The 17,104-nt window shown below is 34.5% G+C and overlaps 1 protein-coding gene across 1 annotated transcript in view; it reads right to left on the bottom strand.

The window, feature by feature from the left end:
* LOC145770887 (uncharacterized) overlaps positions 1–17,104 on the bottom strand; it is a 60,411-nt gene that overhangs the window by 40,991 nt on the left and 2,316 nt on the right. The window contains exons 2-9 of the mRNA XM_082582630.1: positions 16,832–17,008; positions 16,270–16,401; positions 13,015–13,140; positions 7,608–7,733; positions 6,420–6,545; positions 3,242–3,367; positions 1,790–1,915; positions 147–272 (exon numbers count right to left, since the gene is read on the bottom strand). Of these exons, the coding sequence (XP_082438756.1) occupies positions 147–272; positions 1,790–1,915; positions 3,242–3,367; positions 6,420–6,545; positions 7,608–7,733; positions 13,015–13,140; positions 16,270–16,401; positions 16,832–17,008 (1,065 nt within the window). The remainder of the gene's footprint in view (positions 1–146; positions 273–1,789; positions 1,916–3,241; positions 3,368–6,419; positions 6,546–7,607; positions 7,734–13,014; positions 13,141–16,269; positions 16,402–16,831; positions 17,009–17,104) is intronic.

Here is a 17,104-nt window from a genome sequence, read left to right as displayed (position 1 = left end):
ATATATGAGTAATCATCTAATTTTTTGATTTGTTTCGATAGTAAAGTAGCTTTTCTCAGAAAAAACGCACCAAAATAAAATACCAACGACTGAAGTAAAGAGAAAAATATTTTATTCAGAAAAGTATCTTTTAGTTTATCACTTACATCTTGTGCAATTTTTTCCACTGTATTCACCCTTACATTTACACTTATAGTCGTCGACACATTTTTTAAGTGGCATACAAATTCCACCATTTCGACATGGATTGGATGAACACGGTTGTGCAACACCTGGAATGTATATTGTACAGTACAAAAACATGTGATTTTTACTTTTACTGCATTATTAAGCTCGATAACGAATATTGTTTATCAAGGAATATTGTTTATCAAGAAATATTGTTTATCAAGGAATATTGTTTATCAAGGAATATTGTTTAGTTTCATCAGGTCTTTCTGAGAAACCCATGCCACGAATAGCATGACTTACATAGTTTCATCATTGCTTTGTGCGCAAAGACATATTATTGTATTTGGAGTAGTGATACGTTTATATTCTGGAAATTGTATAGTTGAATATGTCAACAAGGTACCTTTTACATTAGCATGAATGACGCTTGCCAAATGTGTCAAAAAAGTTTCTCATCGAATTGTACTGTGTAACAATTATTTTTTGTCAAATGCGCTTTTTTTCAAAAGCGGTAAAGTACAAAATGCTAAAGTAGAGGATCATTCCGAGTTTTTAAAGCTTGCTTTCCAAGTTTCGGGACATGTCGAATTGTAGTAAAAATTGGTTAACTTCACCAGCTGATGTCGTGCTCTGACTCAACAAAAAGTGCCTGGATTGAGTAAAAACCGATAAGTTATATTGTAGTAATGCTGTGCTCATGGTGGGATTAGCACTTGATCGCACCACTAATAACAACTACCAACAAGCATATTACTTTTTACATCATCAAGGTCTATAAATATGATATAACCGCGGCTCTTAACAATTTTGCCATTGCAAGTCTACGTTTAAAGTTCTATACGTTTTTCTTAAACTTCGCAACGGTTTAAATTTAAACAACATTAGTTTTGTTTGGATGATGCTGTTGACTACTTTAATGTATAATTATTTATTGAACTTTTACAATGAACTAACATATTTAACAATTTAAAAAGAATTGACACGACCATGGTTTCGTTTCGATTATGCTGCAATTTTATTTATTAATTTTTGTAGATTTTTATATTAAGTTTGTGTAGAGAGGTTCTATTTTTAATCATAGACAAACAATGCTTAGCAACATCACAATATTTAACATTACAACAAAACATATTAAATTTATACAATTTGGGTAAAGAGGTAACTTCGTTTTTTGAAAAGTTTTTGACTATTCATATAGCCCTTTTCAAGGATGTAAAAGAAAAAAACACTTTTATGTGTATGAGAAATACAGTACTTGAGGAAAGTACAACTACCAATATCTATGCAGTTTCTCAATGTATCGATAAGACCATAATTTTGTTGTTGTTTTATTGTATTTTTCTCCAATATTTCTCACACATGTAAAAAAAATTTTATAGCCTTGAAAAGAACGAAATGAATACGCAAAAACGTTCGTTATTTTAATTTATTTTGTTTTACTATAATGCTAAATGTTGTGGTGCTGCTAAGCATTGTTTGTCTATGATTTTTTCTTATAGTGAATTAATTTAATTCAATAGTTTCGTTTGAATGATACTATGCAATCTAATTTCATTGTTGTCAATCATACATTGATTGCGTAATGACGATATTTTATGTTTGTTTTAATTTTTCTTACATTTGCTACAATTCTCTCCTTTGAAAAGTTTGGGACACGTGCAGATGTAGTCATTGGAGCATTTACTAGCAGGATTACATGTCCCTCCATTTTGACAAGGTGATGGATCACATGGTTGTCTGGTACCTAGAAAAATTAAGAATGTGTCATTTAAATTGCAATAATATCAGTGACAGAGTTAGTGACGATTTGATATTGGAGCACAATGAACAAAACGTCAAGATTTTTCAAACATTTCCTGAATAAACGATTGAATACCAGACTTCAAGACAAAAATACTCGGAGATTTTATTGTTCGTTTCAATAGAGACATCAATAACTTGCATCCAGCTTTGAAGAACCAGTTAATTTCTTCGTCTCGTTCATTTGTTGACATTGCTCAAAATTTATATTTGTCAAAAGCTTCTAGTCATTCAAATTTCGTCACCAATAACTTCATCTTGATCAAGTTTTTTTTTGCAGCTGATATGAATTTGTTTTAATTTGACCATGCAGCACTTTCTGTACTTAACCCTATCTGTAGCGACGCGGGGCTTTATGAGGACGCCCCACTCTAGTATTGAAATACTTCACAGAAGGAAATATGCTAGAAATGTGAAATTTCTTGACATTTAGTTTTTATTCTTTGCGAATTTTCTTATCCTACACTGGTCATTTTTCTACCTTCCTGCCCTTCACAATAAGCATTTCGTCTCAGGTGGCTAGACATGTCGTGGAATGTAGTTATTATGTTAATGTTAGTGCAATATAAAGGTTAGTGCAATTACTTTGAAATGTAAAAACGCCCAAAAATGCCTTATAAGGTTATTTATGAGAAAAAGTAACTTTTTGTTTAATTTAGCATTACTCTATGTTATAATTCAAAATTTCAATTTTTAAACTATTTTTGGAGAAGTAGAATAAAAACCGACTTTCTGACGTTTTTTCATCTCAAACACTTTATTTCAATAAGTTTGTTGGGTAAAAATTTAACTTCTATAGTATACGCACAATACATTTGGCTATTATCTTGTGAAATATTTTGGCTCTGTAATTTCATAGCTTCCGTTATTAGCGATTAATTAGCACTGGGCTAAGATAGCCCGTGACGTGCTTTCCGTGTACGAAAACAGCTCGTATTAAGATAGGGTTAAAGTGTGGCAAAACGCAGGCTTCAGTAGACGTACAGTACATTATACAAATATATGTGATTTGGAAATAACAATTCGTAGCGATAAATTTTATTGAGTATTACAAGATAGTTGTTAATCAGGCATAAATGATGTACATGGTACTTCAACAGACCATGTGTAATGACACAAAGAACGAAATTCCGTGTTTAAATCTGATATTCTCAAGAATGTAGCAAGAATGAGATGTTTGAAATCGACCCACTAATACAAGGCAATAAAAAGAGAAGTCGAAAATGACAATGCGTCTATACAGATAAGTTCTGTTTTGTTAATCACTTACATGTTTCACAATTGTTTCCACTGTAACCATCCAAACATTCACATCTGTAGTTGTCGACACAATTTTCAAACGGCCTACAAGTCCCACCATTTTGACATTGATTGGATGAACACGGTTGTACATCACCTGGAAATGACAATATGATAAAACTTGTGATTTTGAAAGTGTTATAAAATACTTCTAGGATTAACTAAAAAAACGTAAAAGTAATATCAACAAGACTATTGTTTCTTTACAGTTATTTTTTTATTAATCAAAGGGTATTAGACCACGTCTTCATATTTCAATATGAACAAGATCCACAGCAAAAAAAAAAATTTTTGGACCGAACTGCAACTTTTCTGTAACGTTCTTATAATTTGACCTTCAAATACATTATTGTACATCGTCGACACTGGAAAAATAAGATCAGGGATACGTTTTTATAACAACTGAGGTAACAACGCTTGTCGATCACACACTTACGATAGATTAGGCCACACAACCACATGATACCAAACTATGAGCATTGTGCAAAAACAGTACAACAAACCTTATTTTATTTTTGTTAGTATTGCATTGACAGAGGGGCCCAGAGGGGCCCAGAAAGCATTGACAAAGGGGCCCAGGAGTCCAACCGATCTCGGGATGATTTTAAGGGCCCATAATTATTCTAAGAGGCCGGAAACTTGAAAAAATCTTGTAAGTTTGAATATAATCTATTTTTTGTAGAAGTGTCTTGATTTATGGGCCTGAGGACCTCATTGGCAGCAGCACAAAGTATCCTCTCAATGGCTCTGTGCAGATATGTACTTAACTAAAATCAAACTAACATACAAAAATATTTTTATTACACCCTACAGCAAGGCTACTCAACTAATGTTAGCAAAGGTCCAGTTTGACAAGTTGAATACTTTTGCGGTCCGGTGAATATTTCACATACAGCCACGAAAATTAAACAACCTGTACGACCACCGAAACACTTTTCAGGTAGTATGTAATACGACTTGGATTTTTGTCTGACACAAACAAAGAAATAAAAAAGAAAAAAGTGTATTGTGTTTCTTTGTAGTGTAGCTGTGTGGATCGCACATCAGAGAAGACGGCAAAGCGTTGGGGCGTCTGGGGCGAAGCCCCCCAGCTCTTTGGATAATCACAAAAAATTGCTTTTCCGTCATGGAAATCTGTTTAAAGAGGCCCTAAAATGTGACAATGAAGTTATTCCTCCAGAAGCCCGAGGTCTATCTTTTTTCTTATCTTCTCCTGTTAGCAAAGAAGCTGGCAAGGTGGAAGATTTGGAAAGGAAATTACTGGGAAAGTCACCAACGGAGGTATTCGAATTATTTTTCGATGAAGAAATGCTAAATTTACTCATTGATCAAAACGTTCTATACGCCAGACAAAACAATAGCCACATATTTACTTGTTCGATTTCAGAAATGAATTCATTCATAGGCTTCCTATTGTTTACTGGCACTTCCACGAGAAGAAATGTATTGGTCCCTTGATCCTGACTGCAACACTGCTATAGTGCGTCAAGAGCAGACAAAGATTCAGAGATATAAAAATGAATTTACATCTGAATGATAACTGTACCATCCACAAAGATGACAAGTTATTCAAAGTTAGGCCATATATGGAACTCCTGAACAAAAAGTTTCAACAGTTCTGAGTTCATAAAACAAACTTGTCTATTGATGAGCAGATGATTCCGTATCGAGGACGTGACTCAACAAGAATGTTCATGCGAGGGAAGCCTATAAGGTTCGGATATAAAGCATGGACGCTTGCATCGTCCGATGGGTATGTGTATGCTTTTGATCTATATGCTGGGAAATAAAACAAAGAGAAAACTTCTGAGAGCTCTCTTGGACTGGGTGGAAACGTTGTTGTTGACCTGCTGCAAATTTTGAGTAAAGAATACCACGCTGTTTACTTTGAAAACTTTTTTACTTCCTTTGATCTATTATCTTACTTAAACGACGTTGGATACTACGCTTATGGTACAATGCGAGAAAATCGCACTGGGCATTGTCTTCTGGCAGATAAAAAGGTTGTTGGTAAAAAAGAAAGAAGATGGTAGCCTACGAGTCATGTTTCGAAGAGAACAATCAAGTTTGTATTACTAGGTGAAACGATAATAAAGCCGTGACAGTGGGATCAAATTTGCTAGCAGTTGACCCAGCAGTGTGTCTCGCTGCAGCAGAAATGAAGAAGATTCAAGTTAGCCAACCTAACATGCTTTCACAATACAATAAGTACATGGGAGGTGTCGATCTGGCTGACAACATGGTATCAAACTGTCGCATTCGCATTAGAGGTAAAAAGTGGTGGTGGCCAATATTTTCTAATTATGTTGGTGTCTGTATGGTAAATGCGTGGAAATTATGGCTTGATGTTCAACATCACAAGAAAGTCTCGCTACTAGAGTTTCGACGACAAGTGATTGTGAAACTTTTGAACTCCAAACGCTTTGCAATCTCTGCCACTGGATGCCCAAGTGTTTTTGCTCTTGAATATAGCCGACCAAGTAATTCTATATCGCACCACTTTCTAAAAACTATTCCCTGCAATAAAAGACGTTGTTGCAGACAGTGTCACAGCCAAACGCGTTTTCTTTGTGGGATGTGAGACGTTTCTTTTCATCATCATTGCAATGAATTGCACCACAAAAACAGGCAATAATCCAAAGTAGATGTGTTCAAGGACATTGTGTTTTATTAAATGCATTTTTGTGTACTTTTATTACTCGTATGCTTTTATGCCACATGACTTCGTTGTTTGCAATTGTGAATAGAAAACTATGTTTTGGCACTTGACTAAAACATGGTCTTAGATTTTTATATGTTCAAAGGAAAAAAGGAAACAGTCAAAAGAGAGACGGAGAAGACGCAAAGGGAAAGGAGTCTTAACACTCGATTAGTCAAACAATTAAAAAAAAATTATCGCTTAACCGCTGACGTTGCGTTTCTGCAACGCCTCAGATCTTGTATAAACAAACAAAAAAATTTCAATTTTTTTTACTAAATATCGAAACTGGAAGGGTGCTACTAACATATCAGAAAATTAAAAAAAAGAACTTCTAGAAATAAGTGCGGCGTTTAATGGGTTAAGAACAAATCTTTTACGTAGAGCAAAAATTTTGATGGCAAAGAAACAAACAAAACAGGCAGCCAGTGTTGTTTAGTTCATCACTTACATGTTTGACAATTTATGCCACTGTAACGATTCATACAAGAACATGTATAGTCGTTGATACAGTTTTCAGACGGCGTACAAGTTCCACCATGTTGACATGGACCGGAAGAACACGGTTGTGCAACACCTGGAACACATGTGTACACAGACTGTTATCTCTCAAGCAGTATGATCAAGTTCCTACAAACTGAACTTGTGATTGATATCCCATCAACTTTTTATTAAGTTGCTCTTAATTAAAGTTTTGGAAACTCGTAGGAATGCATTTGTGTTTTTTTGAAATTAAAAGTAATCTTTTGAAATAATTTGATTTGTTTTTTTTTTGTATTGCATGAAATGCATTTGTTGAACTGTATTTTTAAGATGTTATAAGTCAAAACAACTGGTCACTGGCGTATATTAGTTTACATTGGCTGATACTCATTGTTTAAATTTAGTCGAATACTTACTACATTTCCTATTTTCATAATTGTTTTCCATTGTTGACGATGTTTTAAACAGTTTTATTGATGCGTGTCTATACTATTCATGCACATAAAAGTATATAAACGCTTTTTTGAAAACTCATTTTCAACTAATTTAATGCCAGAAAGTGTTCTAGTTAAAGAAACAAGCACAGCTGATTTTAGATATGAGTACATCGTATTTACTTTTCTAAAGACTTAGATTATATTATTCGACTTCTTTGACGATAAATTCATTATATCTTTTAGTAGCATCCGCATGTATAATATACTTGATCCGAGATATGCAACGTTACTTCAACAAAATTTTTCAAACATGAAACATCATACAATAGATTTGACATGGCGTCATAATATCATCATCATCATCAAAAATGCGACATAATTGTGACTCTAGATATAATTTTGTTAGCTTTGCCCATTGTTTGTGCTTCAAAAACACTGCCATTGAGTTACGGTACAAGTCTACAGCTGCAGTTTAATACGTTTTTCTTAAATACCTCAATGGTTTGTAATGAAACTAGTTTGGTGTTTTTTGGCGTGGAATAGCCATCAATATTGTAATTTCAATTTAAACTGATTAATTTTCAAGTTTTTATTAGCAATTTAATTCTTTGATTTTGTTAAGATGATTGTCGCATGTCACAAATTGTACAGTTCCATTGTCTTTAATTACACGTTGATTGCTCAAAAACCATATCCTGGGTCTACTTTGATTGTCTTACATTCGCTGCAATGCTCTCCTTTAAAAAGACTGGTACACGTGCACTTGTAGTCATTGGAGCATTTACTAGCAGGAGTACATGTCCCTTCGTTTTGACAAGGTGATGGATCACATGGCCGTCTGGTGCCTGTAATGATTAAGGATTTTATGTTATTCAAACTGCAACAGTGTCAGCGTACAGTGCACAATAAGAATTTCATATTACACTTCAGTTACCATAAAATAAAAAAATAAAAATGTTTATTCACCAAGAGCTGTTTATTCACGTTTGCACTAATAGACAACTCAAATCAGTAGCGCACCAAGAAAAAAATTAAGGGGGGCTAATTCAGAAATGTCGGCCAAGTGATTTGCGACAATGGTGACAGTGACAATAGGCCAACGCCCATCCCTTTGATTAATATTAAAGGCACTCGCGGCCCACAACCCACCGGTTGCCAATACATCAGGATTTGTTCTCTCAATCAGATTAAAAGTTGGCCTAGTGAACCCCATGCATCCTCATCCCTACGTCCACTCTCGCAATCTTCTATAGATCTCAACTTTTTCGTCATGTATGACAAAATAGAATTAGCTTTCTGTTTGCAAACACAAATTAAGGCGACAACAATAACTAACACGAAAACAGTTTGTAACAAAACACTAATTTTGTAAACAGTAAATTTGATGTGAGCATTTTCCTACTTATAAAACATTCAAAATTAGTTCGTATTTCCAACTAAAGTCCCAGACGTGTTTGTCTCTCTGCTCAAATGTCGTATACAGTTTTACACAGGCCCGGATCTAGGGGAGCAGAGGGTGCAGGTGCCCCGGGCCTCCCTTTTGAAAGGCCATCCGATGTGGAAAAATGTTATTTTGTGTTATTATTTTTTTTTCTTTTAACTCTTGAAGTTTCTGCAAAATGCTGTGCAGTGCTAGATTAATGCTATTGTAGACGTAACGGTGGTTTTGTGCCCATCTGGCGCAAACATTGTTTTGCTCGGAGGCCCGCCGACCTAATAGTGCCCCGGGCCCCCCCATCAGCTAAATTCGGTCCTGGTTTTACATGCCCGTGTGATTTGGCATTGACGTACGGTACATCGGTTATGTTCACCAGACATTTGACCACGAGAGTACGAGAGTATCTGAATTTTAAGGAGTTAAAGAAAAGTGCCAAAGACCATATCATGGAGTGTTCTTTTTGCACAAATCGAAAATTCTTTTCAGACTCATTTACGCAAAGGAAAATCCCAATTTGACACTAAAATTCAGGAAGCAGTGTAAATCAAACGCTACAACCCAAATTTAAATAAACAATTATTTGCTGGAGGCTCATCCATTTTCCTCAACATTTACTTGATGTATCACGTTCTCTGTGGTGCATTTTTTTTGTAGTTAGCCTATTTATGTAGTTGCCTTTTCCTGATGTAATTTTACCTTCAAAAAGTTGAAATTTATTGCATTTTATAATTATTTTCAGGTTCCTGAAAAACCTTTTCGGAAATTTCAGGTTCCTGAAATTTCCTTTTCGGCTCAAGTCAAGCCGAAAACATCGTCTGTTAAAACTATTTGCAAATATTTAAAATACATTGTTATAATGCTCAGCCCTGTTGTAGCCTACTGTTGTGTCTGATTCATATCTAAACTGTAAGCAAAAGGTATAAATGGGGAACATACAAAACTTCATTTTTGGTGGCGGGATTGGGGGGGGGGGGCTTGAGCCCCTTTAGCCCCATGCTGGGTGCGCTACAGACTCAAATCAATGATTATGATTATATTGATTATTTTAATGATTGAGATTGTGTTACTTGTCAGTGGACAGAAACAATTTGATATTAGAGAACGATAAACGAAACATCGAGGCTTTTAAAACATTTCTTTCATTAAATAATTGAATAGAAGCCTTCAAGACAAAGTTTCTCGGGCATTTTTTTTTAAAGAATGAAATCGATACATCTGATTTTGTAAAGAAAACTTCAAACACAATTGTCTATAAGCAGTACTTTATTGATATACTAAATTAAAGGCTATAAGATTTCAACAAGGGAAAACTTTCAAACTTGTTGACAAGGACATGCAGAGCCTAGGCAAGCGGCTGGATTTTTCTACAAGTATGGTAATTGTTCAGAATTAAGTTCTTTTAGAAGCTCATTATTCATGAATTTATTTTCTATGGTATTCGGTCTGACAGTACTAAAACATAATAATTGATGTTGAAAAAGAAAAACCAAGAGTTGTTTGTTTGAAAACTGACATCATTAATAATAAATGTTTATGAGAAACAAAATATATTGTTTTTATCTGTAATGTGCATACATTTATGATTTAATGTACAGTAATATTATTGAATGGGCACTTTACAGTTACAATACATCTGTAAGGATAAGTGATTCGAAATCTAGTGCAATTCGCTATTACCACAGCGAACTCGCAGCATCAGGTTAAAACAGGTCGTTAAAATCTACATTGTGAAGTAAGTGAATACTGTTTGACACTACGCTTTAAGACTTGAACTAGCAGTTTATGCATAATTTAAATTTTGACACTTCCATTTTTCATCCAAGATAACATGTTTTGGATTTTGATATTTTCAATTGCAACAACAGTTTGTAACGAAATAACACTAAGCTTTGAGTATCATGTTGTATGATTTATGCTCAGGTATAAAAACTATGAAAGCATGTTTAATTGCGTCACTTTAAGCGTTTGTTTACGTTTAGATTGAGTTTTTAAAATACTTGCATAGTTCTGTATATAAATTTTGTTTTGTATGTTATTCGCTCTAAAGGTGCGTATTGTCAAGGTGCGCAAAATGTCAGTGAAGCATTAAATTAACTTGTTTGTTTCTGCTATTGCTTTCACTTTCATCATATGAACGTTGTAACTAGTGTTAGAAACGATAATTATTCTGATGAACACCTAAACTTTTCAGTAATATTTGATCATTAATCTCGATCAAATATTTCTAATTCTGATGAAACAGTTGATTTTGATTCGTTTTAATGTACATATAGTGCACTTCTTGTGCTCAAATGTGATAGAATGCTGAATTCAATAGACATGCATTGCATACATGTGAGTTGTATGTAACACTTGATGTGGTAGTAAGTTTTATTATCTTGTTAGAACGGTGCTTTTCATCGTGGGCGTGCGCTCCACCGGTGGAACGTAGCAAAATTTTGGCGGGGCTTCAAGGTTTAAGACAAAATGAACCAATTTCTTGACTTGAACAAATTTCACTATCATAGCATTTGATTTCAAATGGACTGGAAATACAAAATGAAAGTTGATGCACTTGTTTGTTGTGAAATTAATTGGTGGAAAGATCAAGTTTAATCACTTGTTCATTAGCATAATTCCTGAAATTTTTCGCACACTGTTTGTCATCTTATTGCGTAGCAAACCTATTACACTAAGTAAGTAACTTTTTTGAAAAGAAAAAAAAACAAAACATTGCTACTGTTTTGCCTAAGCCTATACTTTCTAATTGCAGATCAATGCCTTTCCTAAAAACAGAGAGAGTTATGTTTTACCTCGAGCTGCTAACGCTACCTGAATCCTTGCATCCAAAAAAACTCTTGCTCAAGTACTTTGGAAAGAATTGATAAATCTTCTGTCAACATATTTAGTCGAATATGGGTTTAGTGTTTTTGCGGATTTGCTGCATGCTAAGAGAAATCAAACAGAAATCACCAAACGTGACTGAAACTGATTAAACTGGAACCTCGAATGAAATAAATTATGTGTAATCTATATCAAGCGAAAAGCTCTCATTAACAATATTATTGAGTACCGTATAACAAGAAATTTCAATAAAACTTGCATTTACAATTCATATCACATTGTAAAAATGCACTGACTTGACAAAGCAAATGCTTTTAAAACATATAGTGGTTCTAGTGGAGTCTGAAATTGTATGAAGACAAAAGTGAGGTTTGATTCAAAATGGTTGAAAACCACTGTGCTAGATGACTGTTACTAAAATGAAAGTAACACATTAGGTACAGTGTTTCAACAAAGAATATGTAGGCTAATGATTAGGGCCTTTTTATTTTGACCTAAAAATTTTTTTTTGACTTTATTTTTTTTTTATCAAATTTTGAATTTCTTTTGACCTAACGAAATTGGTTATTTGTAGAGGGCACACTTCTTCCTTTCATTGATACCAGTTACCTAGCAATAATATTTTGTCGATGTCAGACCCAAACGTAATATTTTGTTGAAAAGTCAATGTGTTTTGTGGATTATAAAAAGTGCGTCGTGTTTTTTGGCGATAGGAAAATCTTTACAAATCTATCTAACTTTTGGTGAAGATAACTTAGCTTGCTTAGGCATTTTTGTGTTACAGAATCTCAGTAGGCTATTCCTAAAATCCAAATTATTGATCTTCGAAAAGACCACGTTTGTGAAGAGGGAGTGTTGTATAAAAAATATTTAAATACGTAACAGTGAATACACAATGGACAATTTGCGATAAGAGTTACTGCTGATCCGTGGGCATTATGACATATTTCATGCTTTTATGGGTTAATATGGTTTAAATGCGTCGCAGTTCCTGATGTACAATGCTTCCACGAGGATTTTGACAAAAATTACTCTCAAGAAACACAACAAAGTTTGTCAAAAGCCATAATTTCACAAATTTTGACTTTATTGTCAATTTAATATATTTTGACCTATAAACTTCTTAGAAACAGTCCCCTAAGTGCTGAAAACAACTTTATTCAACTTTATTCGTGGATAGACGAAGTCCTTCAAAAATTTTAACTTTATTGACTTTTGCGGGCCCTTCTAATGATACAAAATGAGAAATAGGCTATCTCTTTTCAATCTGTTATTCCATGGGATGTGAAAAAGTATAAATTTTTTAAATCAACGTACATACAAAGAGCCAGTAAACCTTGGTGACAAAGATGAGAATGTTTTCATGCAGATCAGTGCTGTTTAGTTTATCACTTGTCAGTTGTGTCCGAATGGTGAGAACGTTTGCTCGACGTTAGAAAGGACGTGGGTTCGACACCGCTCCTGAACACGCGACTGTATCTTTTCGAAGACACTTAATAACATGCCAAAATAAAGGGAGCAGATGACTCAAAGACTAGTATGTCACTTCGTTGCTTCCTGTTGACGGTTATATTGCAGTGTACTTTATGACGTTGCAATGGGCGCAAAAAACATGATTGCTATTACTTACATCCGTGGTGGGATTCAATCTAGTTAGCAATTGGTTCGCCTACTGGTATTTGTAAAATATTTTTAACCTTGCTGTATTCATAAAAACCTTTTTTGCTTAAATTAGTGACATCTGGCAATCCTGCCTACGTTGATTATCTTATGCCCACTCGAGAATGTAGGCAAGGAACCGATTCGGCAAACTTCAGTATTCTTTTGAAATGGTTTTCGCGAACCGGTGGAATCCACTGACTTACATGTTTCACAATTGTTTCCACTGTAACCATCCGGACAATCACATGTATAGTTGTCGACACAATCTTCCAACGCCGTACAAGTTCCACCATATTGACATGGATCGGATGAACACGGTTCAACATCACCTGAAAATGACGATTGTAATTGAATTTGTTTTGTCTTACGTAAAATAAATGTTAAATTGATATTAACGAGACTATTGTTTCTTTAATGTTGTTTTTACTGTGTACTTTTTATCGTTATCAAAATTCGATAATATTTAGGAAAAATAAAAAGATGCTGAATTTATAATAGAGTCAGTGGATAAGGAGTGCCAGCAAATTTAAAGTGAGTGGTGCTGAATCAACGCCACGGGGGCAACAAATAAATGAGTTTCTTTCTTTTTTTTTTATAGCATGAATGCATTTATCCAAACGAATCTTTAAATTATTATAAGTCACCAGCTTGCATCAGATATCGCTTGGTCGTTTGATGTTAATCACAAATTTATTGCATTCTCAGTTTGGCGATTGTTTTGCATCGTTGGTTCGTTAATTGTAAAATTTATTTTTCACAATTTGCGTTATTGTGTGGTTTTAATTTGGCGACTTGCAGTTTTTTTAGTCCCCTTATTACTTTCTAGAGCAATGTTCTTAACCCTTTTTGCGCATACGGCACCATGCAGAAGAGAGAAAGATTTGTGGCATCTTGTGGCAGACCAACGATCTCTCACTAAAATGCAGCAAGTTGTTGTAACAAGCCCTAATCATTTCATAACAAAGACTTTAAAAATGGTATTCATAGCTAATAGCTATTCTGTTTGACTTTCAGCTGTAATGCGGTTTGGAGGAAAATCGAAAAGTTCCCTTGTTGTGTCCTTGAAAAAGGTAATTAATTCAGTAATAATAACAGTAACTCAACGATTTGACTTGGAAATTGAATGCCACTTTGAAGCAGCACTTTCAAACAAAACTAAAGCTTATTTGTTTCAAAGTCAGTGTGAAACTTGATATAAGGCTTTTCCCTGAGCAGAAAAAATGAGTAAAAACCTTTCCATGTAGCTACAGCATTTGTCATTTATTCAGTTCCTGCATTACAACCGGCAATCAGCATAACTAGTACAAACATCAAATGTGATATCATAAAATCACGGCAATAAAAGGGTGCCACGCTAAGAAGAATTTGCGAATATGAAGCATCATACACAGTATGACGAAGTTTGCCCTCAATAATGCAACAAAAACAATCGTGCATGAAAATTTCATTCAATTTCATTCATTTCATTCCGCGACACCTCAGATGAGAACCACTGTTCTAGAGTATTGGAAAGTCCCCTGACCTAAGTGCAATTAACTTTTGATTTGTCATCCTTGCTTCATTTTGTCGTCTTGACTATTCCGGAGAAGTCACTGCTGGGCTATTGTTTTCTTATGTAATCGCATTATTACTGCTTATGTCTGTCAGACTGCAATTGTCATCGGACACAATGTCCCTCGGTTTCTTCACACGTGATAATATTGCCTTCTGGACAAAGCCGAAGAAGGTGAGGCGAAAGTTAATGCTCCATGAAAGGCCACAGTAATGAAAACTACTTTAATTGTGTTGTTCACAGTGAAGGCAACTGGCTCGAACGAGTATAGTTGTAATACGCCCTTTAACAGGTTAATGACGTTTGCTTTTGAAATAATTTTAACAGTATTCCTAACTGATAGGCCTGTGTGATTATGACGATGCTACATCAGCTCCTTATTGGAAACATACTATCAATTAGTTCAAAGCAATGAAATCTTCTAGCTACAAAGATGAAGCTAATTTATCACACAATTCAATGGCGGATCGCGATCTTTTGTAGGTTAATGGACGGGCTGTAGTCTTGCTTCTACATATTTATTGGCCGATGATGATCTTAGTAGAGTTTTGAAGATATACAAGAACTTAAATAACATGATGCGTTCTGCTGGTGCAAATCAAGCTAAACTATGACAAGATGTATAAAATGACAATCTGCTTTTATTCAGACGTTTCGTCAATCAGACACGACTGACTTCTTCAGGGAGCTTGACCAGGTATTGACTACCTGTCTAGCATGGCAAAGCACAGGACATATTGCTGAAATCAATTAAACATGCAAAATGAAAATTCAACTTCTAGACAAAAAAATATCGCGCGCAAATTTTGACCTAGAAAAAAGGGGGTATAAATGGTAACGATCAACAAGAAACTTAAATAACGGCAGAGAAGAGAATGAACGGTATGAGTCAAGATGAATCGACTTGTGTAAGCACTACTGCACAGTTTACAATCAGCATGAAACCAATTTAAAGAACGTTAAATAAGCACTTACAATAGTTTTTTGTAGACAGCAGAAAAAGAGATGCCATCATTGCGTTTCATTACATGAGGCTTTTGATTGATCAACCAACTTTCAGAAAACATTCGCTTTTTATAAGATTCAGCATTCGCTTCAGTCTCTTAGTAATTTCTCTATTGTTCAATCAGAAACAACGCAATTGTTTTTTTCATTACGATTTACAGGTGGGGCTGTTGGACTTGCAGCCCACCACTATAAAATTTCATTCCATTGCTAGACAATGTCTTGCTTTATTCAAGTAATGTCACATAAAATAATTAAACAAACCTCATTCTGAGGGGCTGCGATGCAATGTAGACCACGTTATCATGGGAACAACGCATTTTCGAATGGTAAAAAAAGAAAACATATTAAGAGCAAGACAACTAATTGTTTTAAGTAGAATAAAACTTTAAATGTTTTCTTCTACAAAAACAATTAAGGAGAGAGGGGACTGCATCCTCTGCAGTCCTTATGGACGAGCCGTTTTTGGCATGATTGATCTCAACTATTAATTGATAGCAATTTACTGAAATACTTAGTTTGTTCGAGTTTTTAGGATAAAATCATTTTATCTTTCGGCAGCTGGCATCTTAGAAGTTACTTTAACCGAAGTTCAAAATGGCAATCATAGATCACAAATAGATAAATCAGTTGTATTGAGGTTAATTTGTTTTTAATTGTACTGTATTTCTACTATAAGCTATACTATGTGAAACGCTAAGCTACAAATTTTGTCTTTGACTGTAACAGTACCATCTAATTTTCTAATACAATATGCAAATTAAAAGGCATTTTGAAATCAACATATTCAAATGAGATTGAAATCATTGATGTCAAACACTCATCTAAACAGAAGTAAAACATTGATGAAAAACTAAACAATAATGTCATGTACACCAGTCTCATACAATTGATCACTCACATGTTTCACAATGGATCCCAGTATAACGGTTCAGACAAGTGCACGTGGGGTTCTTTACAATACAATTTTTGTACTCCATACAAGTTCCTTGGTGTAGACATGGATTGTCGTCTGAACACGTTTGTTTTACGCCTACAATAAAAGTGATTTACATAAAGTTTGGAATTTCAAAATTATGTTTTATTTTTTTGCCACAAAAACTGATTGAAATCTTAAGTTCTTATCAATAAACTCGTGGATTTTTTCCTTTTATTGTTCAATAGTCAAAAATATTTCTGGTGTGTTTGGTTTATGGCACTAAATACTGCCAACAACTTATACAGGCTGTAATTCCAGATAATATTTCCTGAACTAAAATCATTGCGTTTCGTCAACGTTAAAGTTCATGATCTTCCATTTTCATGCATGATGATAGAAGATTTCGATCTAGTGGATGAGAAGGCAAGGAAGTAATCAATTGCTTCTACCTTTATACAACACGGTAAACATCCACTCGAAGTCTCTCCAAGACTTTTCAATGTGCGACGAGTGACACAATTTTGGTGTTGTTAAATATATTTACCTGCACACTTTGCGCAATTACCCCATTGACCAGTCTCATGTTTTGCGCGAAAGGAACACCACGGAGCAGCGGCATCACCCGCAGTTGTGCAATTTTTGTAATTTTTATTTTTGAAATTGAAGGGAAAGTTGCAAGGAGACGTAGAAATGTCATCTTTTTTTCCGCAATAACAATCATCTGAGTAGCCAACCAACATCAAAACAAGTTATGGTTAGTACATTCAGATTATTATTTTCCTAAAGTTAATTCTTGCAAAACCAAACAAAATTAAAA

This window comes from Aplidium turbinatum, chromosome 5 (genome assembly GCF_918807975.1).
Source record: "Aplidium turbinatum chromosome 5, kaAplTurb1.1, whole genome shotgun sequence".
In the NCBI taxonomy this organism is placed as follows: domain Eukaryota; kingdom Metazoa; phylum Chordata; class Ascidiacea; order Aplousobranchia; family Polyclinidae; genus Aplidium; species Aplidium turbinatum.
The sequence above is the reverse complement of the archived record's forward strand: the minus strand, read 5'-3'. Positions and strand labels throughout refer to the sequence as shown.